The following is a 17,645-nucleotide window of genomic DNA, read 5'->3' as shown; positions in this document are numbered from 1 at the left end:
AGCATGTTGGAGTTCAATAGCTTGGCTGTACGTTGTAGGAGAAAACTAGGTGGTGGGGAGGGTACTTCAGTGCAGGAAAAGTGAGGAAAGAGGTAGCTGCCAATAGTGGCAGTTATACCAGGAACCCAGACAGTAGCTTTTTTCCTTTCAGAATAGAACACCTTTTTTCATCTACCTTCTACTAATCTATGGAGGGTGGAAGGGAATAGTAGTAGGGGAACAGTTCTCATTATGTTCTGTATTGAGGCTTTGGGGGGAGTCTAGAATTAGCTCCATCAGTCACAAGGAGGGCTGATTGAATGTTGGCCCTTCATCATGTAACTGGATGAGGTCTGTGTTAGAACAGTTTGTTTCAAAGGAGTTAGGTTAAACAGGATGTTTTCTTACTGGGATTCCTTGCATCTCATCTCAAGGTTGGATATCTGTAGCTATTGATCTCTTCCGTGACTCAGTCTCTTCCATGAATTTGTCTAATAATTTTTGAAACCATTTATGCTGTTAATATCTGAAACATGAGAAATGAGTTTCATATCTTTATGCATTATAAAAGGATGTACTTTGTTCACAGCTGTTGCTGATCATGTTTTGACACTCCTCTAAAAACAGTGAATAGTAATTTAAAATATTCAGCATCTTTACAGTATTCATAATTTATACATTTCTGTCATTTCCCCCTATTATCTTTTTTAGACCTGGATATCTTAATACCTTCTTGTCATTCATACTATATCCTTCTTGCCCTTTCCAGATCTCTTTTAGTGCTACTATATCCTTTTTTGAGAAGTGCAGGTAGTATTTGAAATATAGGTGCAACATGAATTTTTAAAGTGGCATAATTATGCTTTTTGTTTTGTTCTCTGTTCCCTTCTGATAATTTGTAACACTATATTTGTCTTTTTTGATCATTGTATGACAGTCTTTTTACTTCCTATTGGGAATCTTAAGGATTCCAAAAAAAGAGACTTTCAAAGTAAGAATCACAAGTGTGAATCCTTTTCTCACATATTTATTCCATTGTAGCACATGCTTATTGTGAAAAGTTCATTCTGATAAGCACAGTAACAGCCTACTAAAGTGTAATTCATGCATCCTGGAATTGGCACTGTTCTCTTAAGGATTGTGTATACCATGAATGTTAAAAATACTTTTTTTCCACATTTGGTAGCTGCAGTTGAAAGGGGTTCTACTGCAATTTGTTTCTCTCACTTTGTTTTTATGTATGTTCTTGAGTTGCCAGACAACTACTTGTTTTAGCCCCATGTTGATGACTAGGTCTACTGAATTGTTTTGTTAGCTCTTTAACTGCATCTCTTCCTCATTTGTCTATGAAGTGTGTGTCTTGTAGTAGTAAATTTTTCACCGGGGCATATCTAGTGTATTCTGCTTTAAAACTTTTTGAAAGCTCTGAAAAAAATGCTTGTGATGGTTTGGGTTAACGGTAGCTCCTGTGTGGTACAATTTTAAAGAAACAAAAGCAAAAGGTGTAGCTTCAGGCAATCTAGGGCTGTGCTTGTTTAAAAAAACCCAAAACACCCCCACCCGAAGCCCCCCAAACAGTTCCTTAAACCTACACAGCAGTTCCTTAAATTTGAAAGGGGCTTCCTTAATATCAAAAGCAGTGGTGGCTCAAAATGGCTGTTATTTCTTGTGCGCAAAAATTGAGCGTAACTGGAATGAACAGATATCATTATAATCAAATGAAGGCTGTGGAGGGTAGGTGTGGGCAAAATGATTCTGCTCCTAAGGGTGGCAGGCAGCAGTTGCATTGTGTCCTCTGCACCTGAGGCAGAATTTGTCCCAATAGTGTAATGCATATGATCCCAGCCATATTAACCCTGTACGTTTTAGCGATTTTTTTTTTCTTGTGAAGTAATAGTTTTGATTATGACTGTATTTTTGTACAGTTGTTAGTTCTCTGAAAACTGTTGAGAAGGTTAATTAAAATTATCAGTTTCATTTTTATCAGATTAATCTACTTTTGTAAAGAATCATCCAGGATTTTGTATATTGTGGATTTTTTTTTCCTCTACCACTAAATTAAAAAAACATTAGTATTTGCTTTTTTTACAGTAAAGACTAGGTCTGTAATGTTTTAATTAAAATATTCTAAATTTTAAAAGTTTTTTCCATGGAAGTAACTTTGGCTAGTTATTCAAGTTTAGGCAGTAGGTAAAAGGCAAGGATTTTTTTTTTTTAATGACTTCTAAATTAGTTTTGTAATATTCTAGTATCAATGACAAAAGCTTAAATTGTCTTTGTTGTTTCATTGTTTTGGAATCTTGATGTTCAGAAGAGCCTAGCAGTTAAAAAAAATGGCTTATGACAGCAGTCTTTAGTAGCTGCCAGTTGTGGGGAGAATAAAGAAGAGAAAAATAAAGCATAAAAGACAGTCACCCTGTTGGAACACGAACAGTTATTACAGTCAGACCTCAGAGGCTGATGCAGGTAGAAAATTCACCCATGGAAGTATGACGGAGGTGTTTGCTACACTCTCACCTGCAAAATCATTCATTCGATCATCTTGTCAAACCAGACGTGTAAGCTGAGGGCTTTCTTCATTAGTAGTGTGAAAGAGTGAACTAGTAAATTGAAACTAAAATAATTTTGTAGTCATGAGGCCATTATCTGAAGTATTAATAAAGTGGTGGCATAAGTGGAAGAGGTGGGCCATCTGCATGACTGCCATCACTCTGCAACTGGGCATAAAAGTGTTGTGTTGCGGTGGAGGCTGAGTTACAGAGCCTTCCAGCTAGCCAGCAGAGGATGTGAGTGTATTCTGGCACTTCATGGTCAGAGGTGAATATTCTCTAAAAACCCCAACCCTTGAAGAAAAGGAAGTTCATGCGAACATCTCCTTTGGTGTACCACTAGTTGGACGTTCTTTCTCTCTACGCTTTTGAGTTCTTCTTCAACTGACCTCCCTAAGTCCAGGAGACCACAACTGTTTTCTGTTAAATTTCTTGATTGCTTCAGTTAGTCTCAATCTATCAGCGAAGCAGAAAAGATGCCTCATGATTAAAATTAGCAAGGCAGCTTCAGTTTAAGTTTCTAAATTTGTTGCGGACAATGAAATTAAAATCAGTCTTTTGTTGGGAAGACTGATTGTCGCTGGAAAGTATTTGATTTTTTATTTGTAATAGTAGCTTTAGAATGCAGCTAATTGGTGTGTGCTGGAATGATGTTCTTATACTCGACATTAAAAAGCTAACACACACTGACAAAAGAAATATAAGTAAAAAATTATAGTGGATAGAAATAAATCCATTTTACAATTTGAGCTACTGTAAATGATCAGAGCTCTAATACAAGAAAGATGTATTCAGGTATATTATTGTTCACTGAAATTCCTGTCTATACATATATTCTTTTGTGTGTCTGTTAAACATGATCTTAACATGAAGCCCTTTTTCTCCTAACTCAAAAGCTTTCTCGAAATTGATGAATACCATACATAATGGTAAGTTATATTAGAATCTTTTTCAGAGGTTCATTTATCACAAAGGGTAGCCTTTTGTGGAAAAGCCTGATTGAAGGTCTGCATATTCTGTGGATTGGGTGAAATACAGGTTTGCAGTGAGTCAATTGTTCAGTACTTGAGTGAAAACTTTGTAGATTGTCTGCAGGAGCCTGATAGGTCAATAGTTCCTCAGTTCTCTTTTTATGATCTTTTTGTATGTGCGCAGTAAAATGATAACAGTTTTATTCCAGTTCTGAGATTCTTTTCTTTAATTTTGTGAATAGTGTTTCTAGTTCTTCTTCTGTGCTCCATTCATAGGTGTGTTATAGTGGTGTCTACCTCAGGCATTCTCCCACTTGCCTTCCTGACTACTTAAATTACTAGAAGTAATGCATGTGAAGGTAGCCTTGTTTAGTCCATTCTTTGTTCTGACAACCCGATGCTGCCCATTTGTGTCAGTGATAACAGTACTATCAATTTCAGAGGGAGCAATAGTGAATCTTTAATGTATCTAATTGCTGTTTCCCTTTAGTATTCCTTATTGGCTTTGTACCCCTAGTTCTGTATTCACTCATAGCCAGTGAAAGTGAAATATATCTTATTAACTTAGAACTTGGTTTACTTTTTCAAGGCTTTTGTTCATGTGTAGGAAACAATCATAGCTATATTCACAAGTTACTGAAAGATTTAGGAGGGAATATTTACATTTACAAACCACTCATGAGGCTAGTTTTGAAGATGATCAAGTTTATTTCTCAGTGTTATGTCTGACACCCAATTAAATATCTGTTAATAAAAATTCAAATTTTTTATCCACTGGTGTCAGCCAAATAGAGTGATTTTCTTATTGCTGTATGTGTATGTTGGAAGAGCAGTGCTGTATACATGGCAAATCGTATTGACTTGGAGTTGAGCATATGTAAAGGAATTTAAATGTTTAAACTTTACATGGTGAAGTTCTTTGTGTTTTAAGTTAGCAATCATTAAGGTTTTATAGGACTTCACTTTTCACACTGTTGGAGCCACAAATTACATCTGTTAGGCAGATGTCTATAGTGGTGGGTCTTTTAAATAATAAAAAAAATTAATACTACATTAAATTTATATTTCATAGTCTACATGTGGTGAGAAATACTGAAATTTCTCTAGATTTGCTTTGCTTTAGTAAAATAGGTTTAGCTTTTTTCCTTTTGATATAGGGTTTCCCTCTCACTCTCCCAGGTATACAGTGCTCTGAACCAGCTTTGAGATGAAGGAAAGCAAGCTCACCATTTTTCTGAACAAAAATAAAACATCTGAAGGGTATCTGACAAAGTGTGCTGAATTTGGACTTGGTGAGTTTCTGCTGTTTTATAAGCAGAGCCTTTTTGCTGTTTAATGTTGAAGAGGTATAGGTTCACAACAGTGCAGAATTGATGGAACGCCATTTGTGATGACTTCTTTCCGCATTGCACTTTTTTTTTTAAACTGATTGTGTATTCCTAACTCCAGCATAGAAGTTGGAAGGGCATAGAGGAAAGTGGTTACTTAATGTTGTGTACTTTCTTGTCGAGCAATAATAATGCTTTGTATGACTCATTATTGTGGGGCAGCATAATGTTACCTACATGTTTGTTTTAGAACAGTGTTTGGACAGGGTTTATCATCTAATCTGCCTGGTTTGTTTGTTTGGTTTTTGTTGTTTGGTTTGTTGGTGTTTTGTTTGTTTGTTTTTGGGTTTTTTGTGTGTGTTTTATCTACCTTCCCATGTTTGTTACTTGTTACTTCCTCCCCCCCCCCCCCCCCCCCCCCCCTCCCTTCATTCCCCTTTTTTTTTTTTGTGTGTGTTTTATCTACCTTCCCATGCTCTAAGTAATCTTGCAGGATTTTTTTTTGCATAATCTTGTTTTGGCAGAAGTGTATATTATATATGGGTGAAATCAATGAGGGTAGGTAGAAATTTTGATAATACTAACAGCAATCTTGCCATGTGTGTATAGGATGGAAAGAAAGTATTCAAACTTGAGATAAATATTTAAATATAGGAAGATAGTTTACTCCAACAGCATATTCAGATTATGAGTCAGATAATGCTGAGGACTGTAAGAGTCATTGTCTGTAAGAGTTTTGATGGAGACAGTGTATCAGGAGATTGTTTTGGTTTTTTTTTTTTAATTGCACTGAGTTTAAGTTGGCTGCACAACAGCAAAAAAGTATCAAAAAGAAAAAACTGGGAGTTTTGGTTTGAGTGGAAACAAATACAAATTTGGAGCAGAGAGGTTTATTTGACAGTTATGCTAGTGTAAAAGTGATGGTTGAAGCCTGTCAGTTGAATGTGGTGCTGACAAAGTGTAAAGGAGGAAAAGATGGCAGCTAAAGACTTGAACACATTTGAAAGGGTCAGTTAAAAAGGAGGACTAGAAAATGGAGTCCTGCAGGCTGTATCTTTCAATAAAGATACCTGTCTTAATAGAAAGGAGTCAAGACACTTCAAGGCAGAAGTGGCACACTGCAGTTTTGCCAGTAAGAGACTTAAGTACTCAGTGCTCTGTTTCTCAGTCTTTACGGTCAACTTATTATATTTCTCATTCTTTTTTAAAAACTTGTTTAAAAAAAACCTGAAAAATAACAGTTGAGAGATGTAAAGTTTTCACTGCTATTTGCTGTGTGATAACTTTGTGCTTTGTCCTTCTCAGTCTTACTCTGGACCTTACAGTCAAACTTTTTTGACTTGACCTTGAAGTCTCGTCTCTTCTGCATCATTTTTATGGGCCTAGCACTGGAAAGCAGGAGGAGGGGGTACAGACATACATATCTGTTGAGGATTTTAGTGCATACTTTAAAAAAAGACTATGGGGAGTCATGAACTGAATGTTATAATTTTATGTTAGAGCTAGCTGTAAATTGTAATGCTTGGTTGTAGCCTTTCTGTGGCTACTTCTGTTCTCGCTCGTTCTGTCTTCTGTCTGTTTTACTTCTTACTCCTGTTCCTGTTTTCAGGTCTCTGTTTATGCTTGTTCTGTCTTAACGCTAATTTGTGAGTTGCAGTGAGGAGAGTCATAGCACAGAACAGACATCCATCATGCCAGTCCTAGCACTGTGATCCGCTTTAGAAGACAGCATGTTTGCAAAGAAAGTTTTCAGTTCTGTAGACTTGGCCTCCGCGTCAATGCAGGCAAAATTTGGTATATATGGTATGATTTTTTTTAACAAGATAACCTAAACTAGTCAGAATCTCTACTGAGCATGAATGAGTTAAAATTTTGGATCTAGCCCGACTTGGGCAGACTTTACAGTGTCCATAAAAAGGCATCTGCCTGTATTGAAGCATGGGGACAGTAGCGCTCGGCTAAACCATATAAATTTAAAACAAGGAAGAACAAGAGAAGGACAAATTACAAAGTCATCCTGAAATAGTTCCTTTATGCCCATTTTTTTCAGAGTATTGAATAATGGAGCGTTATTGTTCAGTTGTCAGATATTACAACCTTAAGTATAACTACCTGTCCATGAGTCTTCTAGAATTCCACTTTAAAGCTTTAGTTGTTGCTAATGACTGCTATGTGTAGTCTTTCAGCAGTTCAGGCAACAGCTGTTGCCCACCACCAGAAATAACTAATCACAACAGAATTGCTGTTGTTACTCGTTAGCCTCTCTGATGGTCCTCTTTTTGAAAATTCTGTCTCAGTCAAGCATCCTGCAGCATGCCTTCAAAGACACCAACTTCAGATCACTGGAATACAAAAGAGAGAAAACATTTGAAGTAGAAACTCCTTTAAAAGACTATGTTATGTTAACAGTGAAGATGAATCTAGTGCTTCCAGTGACTCACCATTTTTCATCACTGAGATAGATTGCTGTCAGAATGGTTTGGTGGTGTGGTAGGTTTTTGGAGATCTTAAGCAAACACATTAAGTTCTCCCTGGAAATCATTAAGAAATGTAGATCACAAGTGTCATGCTCCTACTCAGGAATACTCGTTTAGAAAGCCTAAAACTACTTTGGTTTTAGTATGTTTTATTAAAGTAGCTTAGGCTTGTATGTCTTGGCTTACCATAACAAAAGTGAACATCTAAATAAAAGTTAAGATCTTTATTTATCAATTGTTCTTCCATATCTGTCTAACTTTTTCTTCTTGCAAAGATCTTTCTGTGCTGTGACACACTTGAACTACAGGTCTTTCCTGTAGTGCTGAGCATATGTGTCTCAGATATGATCACGGAGCTCATTATCTTATTGCTCTTATTCTAGAACAGTACTTCTAAATTTGTTGAATCAGACTAGAATAAGCATGAAATTCTTAATGTGTCTTATTTCATAAAGCTGAATTAATTATATATGTGAACCTTACACAGGTTCATCTCAAAGATTTATTGTGGGAAATCAGAACATCTGGAGGAAACAAATGAGAGGAGGTTTGTCCCTGTGTTGTCCCTGTCTTCAACTCCCACCCACCAAAAAAAAGACCACACAGTTTAACTTTGCCATGGGACATGGTATGAAAAGTTAGAACTGTTCAGAAAGGATTGGAGGAAATTCATTGGGGCAGGGTTGGAAGCAAATTTAAGGCTAATAATTACAAAGACCATTCCTCAAGCTCAAAATCTGTAAGTTACAGATTTCTAGAGGCTGGGAGAATATTTGAGGGAAGTATTACTTCATGCTTGCTCTTGTGCTTTTCCTTGTGCAGCTGCTGTTGGTCACTGTTAGAGATGGATATACTGGGCTAGAAAAACGATACAGTTCTCCCTGTGTTCCTGGTCCAGCGTGTCATTCATCTGTCTCCTCGTGTCGTGTTCAAACCTCTCCTCTCAGAGAGCAAATTCACCTTGGCTGGGCTGTGAAAAACGTGGGTTTGAGCCCTTCTGCACTGGAGGGCTGTAGCGTAAGGCCTGTAGCAGCTTGGATTAATTGAAAGTAGGAGTAGGCACACTCTGCACCAGGAAGCTGTAACCTTTCTGACAATGGTTTAGGCAGTTTTGAAATCTTGTACTTAAAAGCCTACCTGTGGAAATAAAAGTCTAATTGAGGACTGTATGCTGACTGAGCTTGGTTTAAGCAACTCATATATGTTGTTTCATGTTAGTTAGCTGGTATATATATTCCTCACTGTTACAGTTTATTGAAGAGTGAGTTCTGTAACACTGCTGACGTAGTCATTAATGAATATGGGATCAAGTGTGAAATAACATTCACTATAGCAGGTGGGACTAGCTGAACAGAGGAGTAGACCACTTTGGTAGCTACGTGGATCAGTTCTGATCCTTCATCTCCCTGCCCTGTTATGGAATACATTTCTGAATGACTGTAGGTAGCTGTACAGTCAGGATCACGAACATAGGAATGGAAGTAGGCAGAAGAGATTGACTAAACAATTTTTGCTAGCTGAGCTGTCAAGGATTTGGGGTTAATTTTGATGGAGTTTGATAGCAGACCTCAGATGATATGACTTTGTTCTTAGACTACTGATTCATGGCAGTTGACGTTGCCATGTCGAATTGCGTTCCTCCATTGTCTTGAAGGTTCTTGTCAAATATTTTGAGTTTTAACTATAAATCCAATCTATGAAGTATTTTCTAAGGGAATAATTACGGCAGTCTGCCTTCTGTCAGTAGGTATGAAACTAGAATAGTTGTTCCATTTTGAAAACATGTATACCTGTATTTTGTATCTTCCCTCATCCCCTCCACTGCCAGCGGTGTGTATTCTTTGGGTACTTTGAGTCTGGGAGCTTTGTTTCCTTCTGCCTCATCATGGAGAGGACACAGAATGCCCTTCATAAAAGGAGGGTATTGATTGTTGATCTGTGACAGAGGCTGCTGTGCCTCTGTCAAAAAAGGACCCCCAGTCACTGAAAGGGAGGGAAGTGCTGGCTTGTTATCAGGCTGCAGATCAGTAACTATCATTTCCATGCACTTCTAGAACTGTTACTGCAGAATCTTGTAGAAACCTATCTGAAAGTGAACTCTACCACTTTGCTCATCATCAGCAGGAAAACAGCTTGATTATTTGATTCTTAGATTTCAAATTTCTTCATGAAGGAAACAGGTTGGCCCTAGCATCCAAACTATAATTTCATTACCTCAGGTGAATTGAAATGAAATACTGTTACTAGCTTGGCAGTTTCAAACACAACTTTCTTCTCTTTTTAGACAACTGTGTCACAATAACCTGGTTTTATTTGCTTGTGCTTAGCGTTAGATTCACTTTAGCTTATGTCCATATTACAAAATAACAAATAGTGGGATATTTCTTCCACTATTGACATTCTACTGGAATAGAACATGTTCTTTCTTGTGTAACTAAACTTAATCAATTTTTCTACATGTTTAGTTACTAATTAATGGACTGCTTCATTCAAAGGCACTTTTTCATTTTGCTCTATATAGAAAGTTGTCATGGTTTTAGGGGAGACTTTTTGAGATCACAGGAAGTGAAGGTCCTGAAAATGTGTATATAGCTTCCGTTTTTGTAAAGAAGTTCTTGTTCTTATAACTCAAATTTTCCTGCCCTGTGTTCGTCTGTCCTCCCCCAAGTAGGAAGGTTCTGTAGTTCTGTGCAACTTTTGTGGGGTTGCAAGTCTACATTTAAAAAAAAATTCTTTGACCGGATTCTGCTTATTCCTTAAGGTTTGGGAAAATGCTAGGATCAGTAACCTATGATAGATATCTCAAATAACTTCGTCTTTTCACAATTGTTGCAAGAGTTTCAAGTTACTGACTTAAGAAAATACACCTTTATGGTAGGGAGAACATTTTCGTAGCTTCCTAAGGAAGCAGTCTACACGTTTTGTCTCTTGATTTTGGCCTGCAGTAAGCTTTGAGCCTGTTATCCAATTTCAAGCAAACTTAATAAAGGATTCTAAATATGTAAGTTCCTATACTAGGGACGGACAGTGTACAGCTACAAAAGTAACCACAGCCTGTTTTTGTCTCTTGCTGAACTAGGCAATCACCAGCATAGGAAGGGAATGTAAGGGAGCGGAATAACATAGGGGGCTGTAGTACTAGAAAATAAAAAGAACTGAGGATTTTGTAGCTGGACACAGAAATCGTGGTGGAAAAGCTTAGCGTATTGATGTCATCTGTGAGATGCAACACTGTTGAAAGCTAGAACTTAATCTGTTCTGTTAATTCTTCTGCTCATGGAACTACTTATTTTTGAGATTTTGAATAAAATCCCTGAAATTGTTCTGTGTGCCACTTGGTGTATGTTGCTGCACAGCTAGTTCTGACTTGAGGCTATTTTGTTTTTCACTATTCTTGAAGTTCTTTTATTTCCTCTATTATCTATTTCGTCATTGATTGTCAGCAAAAAGAATACAGTTTTTTCAAATCTGCATAATCTGATGTGTTCCCTGCTCTATAGTACTACCCTTCTGTGTTAAGCAGGCAGTTATTTCTTTTTGTTAAGCTTTTCACTCCAGCAGAGCAGGCTATATGTGCGTTTTATCTGTGAGAACCTGAAACCACGTTCTGCAGCTGTGTTAGTGGTGTTAAGCACAAACTTTACCTGAACAGTGTTACGTGTCCATTTCCACCTGCAGCTGAAGAGCTGCGTTCTGTTTAAAATGCTGAAGGTTGTATTTAACCGTGCTGTTTATGCTTCTGGCAAATTACACGATGTCATTCATCACAAGCTATAGCTATTAGACTTTTCGTTAATATGGGAAGGACTTCAAGGTGGTTTGTTAGTTTTAAACATTAATGTGGTTTACAGTGATTTGTTCAGGCTTTTGTTGTTATTCCTTCCTGATCCAGAAAGTGATTTCTCTCTCCCAAAACCCCAAAAGGGCAACTTGATATGTTTGAGACATTTTAAATATGTACTTTCTTGGCTTTCTAATATGATATGCACATAGATTTTATACAGGTATTTTTGAAATGGTGTGAAAATCAAGGATTTATTTGTATGTTCAGCATACAGCTCTTACTCGAATGCTTGCATGGAGTAATATCTTGGTTGCATGACTAGTTCCAGAAGGTGCATGTACTTTATGTATTAAGTAAGGTATTGCTAAATGGAAATACTTAGCCCAAACAGAGTGTGCGAATAGGTCATATTTGTCCTGTATTTTGTAACAGCAACAAATAGCGAGTGTTTTTAATACTACTACTGCAACTACTACTACTAGCAACAAATAATAGCTTACCTCATTCCACTGGCAAACTAGTTTACTGCTTGTCTGTCTCTTGAAATAGTTTTTGCCCATGATTTTATAACTACCTGCTTGTATTCCAGAATTTTATTTTTAAGAGGAAGAATAAACCTTATCATTAAAATAGAAGCAGCAGCAGCTCTGCAAAGTTATTAAATATGTAAGATTTTGAAAAATTAAAAAAAATCTCTAATAGCTTTAAAATGTTGGAGTTGTTTTACCTTTCTCTGTCTCTTGAAATAGTTTTTGCCCATGATTTTATAACTACCTGCTTGTATTCCAGAATTTTATTTTTAAGAGGAAGAATAAACCTTATCATTAAAATAGAAGCAGCAGCAGCTCTGCAAAGTTATTAAATATGTAAGATTTTGAAAAATTAAAAAAAATCTCTAATAGCTTTAAAATGTTGGAGTTGTTTTACATTTCTGGCAAAAAATCTTTCTTTTTTACTACTTGACTCTCACCAAAAATTTTGTTTTCTCCACTGATTATCATTGACATTTTATGAGAGTAATAGCATTTGTGGTGATGAGGTCTTATGATTTGTTCATAAGTGTTGTGATATTTCATTATTTTTACTCTTAAAATTCATGGTTTCTGGAGCCAGATAATTGCATGAGAATCTCATATTTTTCAAGAATTTTTGTATGTTTAGTTCTTTTAATGCATTCAAAATACAAAGGGTCAAAAATCTCATCCTTTTTATTAATTTGAAATCTCTGATTGAAAGCATATTTAAAAAAAAAAAATCTTTTGAGGACCTGGAGTATATTTCAGTTTTTGTGGTTGTAATTATATTGCATTTAAGAGTAGACTCATTAGCAAGGCTGTTTGTTAATCATGTTTATTTTGGTGGTGTGTAGGGACAAATCTAGAGCAGGATCCATAGAATTTACTGTCTAGTTAGATGAGGCAGATATAACTAGAGAAAGGTCATAACAAAGTGAACACTTTAAGGATCTTAACCGCTAGTAATGCCATAACTGTAGATTTTTGGGATGGTGACCAAAAAAAAAAAAAAGCAGGGGAAGATGACCCAGGAAGGTGTGCTAAATGGAAAAAGATACGAAGGTCAGTAGAAAAGCAGAGCAGGTATGGAATTGGCTATGATGAAGAGACTGGGGAGAAGATGATAAAAAGTCACTAACCTTGGTTAGGCAGGAAAAAAAGTGTTGTCGGAATGTGTCTTCAGCTGTTTTTTTCATATCTTCTTTCTCTACTGGGTCTGGCTGGTTTTCTCTTCCATTTTTCTCGACAGTTAATAGAGGCAGGGAATTTAAGATGCATCAGTGTTTGCATATTATGTGTGGGTTTGGATGATGTTAGTCTCCCTTGACTGCCTATACTCAGAGGGATTGCTGGGTGGCGAGTGGTGTTTTAACATTGCGTATCTTCTTATTGTCACTGCCTTCTTCAAATCATTATTTGTATGAGTGACAAACTAGCTCCACCTTTGCCTTCTAACTGGCATTTCAGTTCTGTTGCTTTTTTTGATCTAACCATGTTCATTCTACTTCTGTTTACTCCCTGTGGCACTCTTCCTCTAACTGCAGTTCAGTGCTACCATGCTTGATATTCCTTGGCCAGCTGACAGCTCACTTATCTAATGCACGTGGAGCCTAACAGTTTCATAGACAGGTACTACTTCTTGTCCTGGGCTTCTGGTCAGTAGGGTTTTTTTCCCAACCTATATAATGAACTTTACCCTGCATGTAGATGAACAGAAGTAATGGCTTCACAGAGGGGTGTGAACTCTTCCTATTTAAATTGCTAACGTACAAGTCTGACTAATGTTAACATGTTTAGTCATTTACTTGTTGGCTGTTCTAGCAGAAATGTTAGTCAAGCATTCTTAGATCATGGATGGAGTTTTAGTTTGTGAATAAATGAAATACCACATGTTCTACCAGCAAATCTGAGTACTTTGTCCTCAGACTTGCTGTCAATATTTTTCTGAAAATACACAAGCAATCCTTAGTTGCCAAAATTACAGTTTTGGACAAATGTATGTTGTTCAGAAATGTTTTACTTTTAAAGTTAAAAAGTATTTTTCCATTTGTATTGTGTATGTTCAGTTATATAGCCCAATACTTCATTCTTTATCTACTTTAACTTTTACAGTAATTCAATGAAAGAACAAACTCTGATAGCAGACTCAGTTGAAGGCAGGCATTTTAGCCAAAAATTCTGCTACTGTTAATATTTGAGGAGTTTGTAATGCACATAAGTATTTGATTTATCACACGTTTTACAAAAACTTAGAACTGAATCAATCTGTGTTCCCTGAACTGTAGAATGTCAAATGACGAGAGCACTTTTATCAATCAGCATGGTTAGAATTTCAACACAGGAACTTTCTGCATTATGTATTGAGTGATCTTGTTTGTCTTGATTAATTTTCTACTGCATATTTACATGGTTACTAGAAAACAGAGGGAGGGGAAGAGAGAGAGAGATGCATGTAATCGTTTTTGTAATTTTTTTCAGGTATTTTTAGCAGCAATGATGTAGCAGTATCATTTCCAAATGCAGTATCTGGCTCAGGATCTAGCACTCCCGTTTCCAGTTCTCATTTACCTCAGCAGGCTTCAGGCCACTTGCAGCAAGTGGGAGCTCTATCACCTTCAACTGCGCCTTCTATAACTACTGTTGTTGCTGCAACTCAGGTAAACTATCACAAGAGTTTAAGATAGCAAACCATGTTATTGACCTGCTTATTTTCAATGTTAAAAAAAACAATAATTTGTTTGGAAAATAGGTTAATAAACATTGTATTTGTTGTGAAAATGTTACAGTGGCTAGAAGTTCCCCATAATACTACATAGTCCCCTCTTTGTAGAGCACACAGATTTTTAAAAATGGTCAGTGGAAGTGTATAGTAACGATTATATTATGACTAGTAGCATAAATGCTGGTTACAATTCATCGGTGCTCTAAGCAACATCTGTTATCAGAACAGTGTTTTAAGAAAGGATTTAAAAGAGGAAAACACATAAAGTTTTGGATGTTTCATGCAAAAATGCTGGTATTGGTTAAAGAACAGAGGGGTTTATTTGCGAGATTTGACAAATGGACCACTAAGGCTAGCCCTGGCAAAGAGGTGGCCAAGGCTGACATGATAGCAAATGAAAGACGACATGTATGCTACAGTTTTGTATTTGAAAGGTCATAAAATGAAGATACGTAGTTCGTGTTTGATGGTGAAGGGATAAGGGAGGCACTGGAGGAGTGCAAAAGGATGATACAGTTGAAGTAATGAACCAGAAAAAATATCTTTATGGTAGTATTTTGTATGAATTTAAGTTGGGCAAGATTGCATTTATGAAGGCAAGAGAGTACAAAGTTGTATTTGTAGAGAGCCACCATGATTAGAGTATAAGTATGAAGGAACACTGTACTAGACATGATGTTTTTATACTTCGTGTCTCTTGTATTTTTCATTTTCTGATGGGACTCTGTTTTGCAGTGAATGTATCAAATATATCTTCTCTTGTGTGCATATAAGCCATCAACTTTTAATTTATAGAGTCTACAGTGATTTAAGATAGTGGATATAAACCTGAAGAATTAAAATCAAGCTTAATACATACATACTTGTGTGTGTGTGTACATGCATGTGTGTGTGTACATGCACACGTGTGTGTGTGTGTATAGTGCATGCGTAGCAGAAATACTATGTGCAGGCCAACAGAGAATACATTTCAATATCAAATAACACTTTGTTGTTATAGGTGGCAGTTCATATTTTTATGTAATTCTGCTGGACTGGTTTCGAGTATTGCACAACATAACTCACTGAAGACACTTAAATTGAGCAGTCTGGAGATAAGGGGAGAGGTTGGGTCATAGTTTAGTAGCAGATTAAAAGATTTAAAAAACCCCAAACAAGTAGATGCTCAGTTTTCACAGTGGAAAGGTTTACCATCAGAGTCTTGGAAAGATCAGTGTTATGGCCTTTTGTACAGCTCAATGTATTCATAAATGATCTAGGAAAAGGAGGAGGAACAGAAGCCCAGTTTGCTGATTATGCTAGGTTATGCAATGAGCTATTATGAAGATCAGCTGTCACAAACTGCTGAAAGACCTCACCAGCCTATGTTGACAAGGTGGTAAGAGGGCAAATGAAATTAATGTTAAAGGGAAAAGGCAGTTTCTCTTCAAAACGGATACAGTAGATATCAAAAGAGGTACAAGAGCCATGGTAGTGAACAATGGCAAGGAACAGCATCTTTATAAGGAATGACTAAATAGTGTAGAAATCTTGGCATGAAAAAGAGACACTGAGATGGGATGAGAGAAAGGTCTGTAAAATCACGAATGACATGGAAAAGTTAAATAAGCAAGAATTGTGCACCATCACTTTTATTTGTTAAACTCTGTCAGAGGATAAATGGATTCAAAAAGCAATGGGACAGAGCGCATACTTAGCAGACAAGAACAGAAATACCACAGTATTCTTTTCCTCATGTTGTCACAAAAAGGTGAAGTATACCCTAGGAGGTGCATTTTCTCTTAATGTTTAGCTGAACTAGAGAGCCCCCCATAGGTTAAGTGCTTAAAATTCCTGTCCTTCCTTTGACTGTTTTTTGGGAGATGTGTTGGGTTTTGGTGTGTTGTTTTGTTTTGTTTTTTTTTCTTTCCCAGAGGTGTTGTGTATCTTACCCCAGTACCTAGCTTGTTTTCAAGTGGTCATAGATTTACTGGTCAGGATCTTATTCACAGGTGCTACCATTTAAAGAGTCTTTTGGTTCTGAACTATAAAGGGAGGTTCAAATGGTGAGCAAGTTTTGGTTGACAGCCTTAAAAGGGAACTCCGGTGTTTGCACCAAGAATTAACGAAGTCCTATGCTGCTACAATGATTCTAGGACTACACTTTGGTAACTAGTGTCTGCCAGTTGGAAATTGGTAAAGGCATAGTCTTTGTTTTTTCTTGTATCAATGGTGTCAGTGCATAAATTTGAACTTGGTCCTTCCATCATCTGAACTGTTCTACAGGCATTGATATTTCAACCAAACATCATGCCTCAGATAAGCTGTGTAGTGTGACACATCTCTAAGTTATGCTCTACAACCAAGGCATCTATTTTTATTGTCCCAGTCTTTTTTCCCTTCTGTATTCCCTGTCTACACCATTTGCAGTTAGGCTAAATTGCTTTAACTGTCACCCTTCTGTTTTTGGTTTTGGTTTTTTTTTTTTTTACCCTGCCGGTTTATCAGTTTTGAGAGAAACTTCCTACAAAGAAGCTGTAGTGGCCAGAGGTGAACAGTCAGTTGACTTTAAGGTCCATGGACACAGTTCTTCCTCATTCATGGGGAAAATAAGTTTTACAGAGTACTTTCTAGCATGGAGGAGAAAGAAGATGGATGTCTATTGTGAATTTTAAAATATAAAGTGCTTTCATGTCCTGGTTGAGGTTTAGGATTGGTGCTACTTCTGTCATTGCACCAGGCAGATTAGATACTTTTTCCCAACTTTCAAGCCTTGAAAATACCAAGCAGATCTCCCTGCTGGAAATATCTTTGATTCACATTAAATCATGACAACCACCTGTAACTTGCCTTTGTTTTTCCTGGACTCTGGGAGTCTTTATCAGTTTCAGTTCATGAGGTTTGAAGAACCTCATGAAGTTTCAGTTCACTAGTGTTTGAAGAGACTCTGTCAAGAGAGCCTATTTTACCATGTAATTGTTCTCCAATTCAAGAGAACTATTTTTTTTCAAGTATGCCCAAACTGTTAAGTTTTCTTAGATCTCCATTGGGCATTTGTAATTATGATTTTGGGGACATCATAAATTTGTCAATTTTTGATGGATTTTTTGCATCCTTTTTTTTCAAAGCAAGGGTGTTAAGAAATTCTAAAGAGAAGGTCTTGAAAAAAATATATTTCATACAATTAGTCTCAAAATTGGCTGAACTGTTTTGATTAGGAGGTTATGGTAGACATCTAATACAGAAAATTTTGTTCGTAGTATTACGAAAACTTGCAAGCAATTGAAACCAACTGTCCTAAAGTGAGAAAATTAGGTAATACTACTGTGCCTTTTGTTATT

General features: G+C 36.7%; 1 protein-coding gene across 2 annotated transcripts in view; it reads left to right on the top strand.

Annotated features, from left to right (window-relative positions):
• Window positions 1-17,645, top strand: part of MLLT10 (myeloid/lymphoid or mixed-lineage leukemia; translocated to, 10) — a 130,496-nt gene that overhangs the window by 80,400 nt on the left and 32,451 nt on the right. For both annotated transcript variants that reach the window (XM_009275227.2, XM_009275226.2), the window contains exon 11: window positions 14,082-14,260. In XM_009275227.2, coding sequence (XP_009273502.1) covers window positions 14,082-14,260 — 179 coding nt within the window. The remainder of the gene's footprint in view (window positions 1-14,081; window positions 14,261-17,645) is intronic.

Source organism: Aptenodytes forsteri, unplaced genomic scaffold (genome assembly GCF_000699145.1).
Source record: "Aptenodytes forsteri isolate BGI_AS27 unplaced genomic scaffold, ASM69914v1 Scaffold336, whole genome shotgun sequence".
In the NCBI taxonomy this organism is placed as follows: Eukaryota; Metazoa; Chordata; class Aves; order Sphenisciformes; family Spheniscidae; genus Aptenodytes; species Aptenodytes forsteri.
This window is presented reverse-complemented; position numbering and strand designations above follow the sequence as displayed.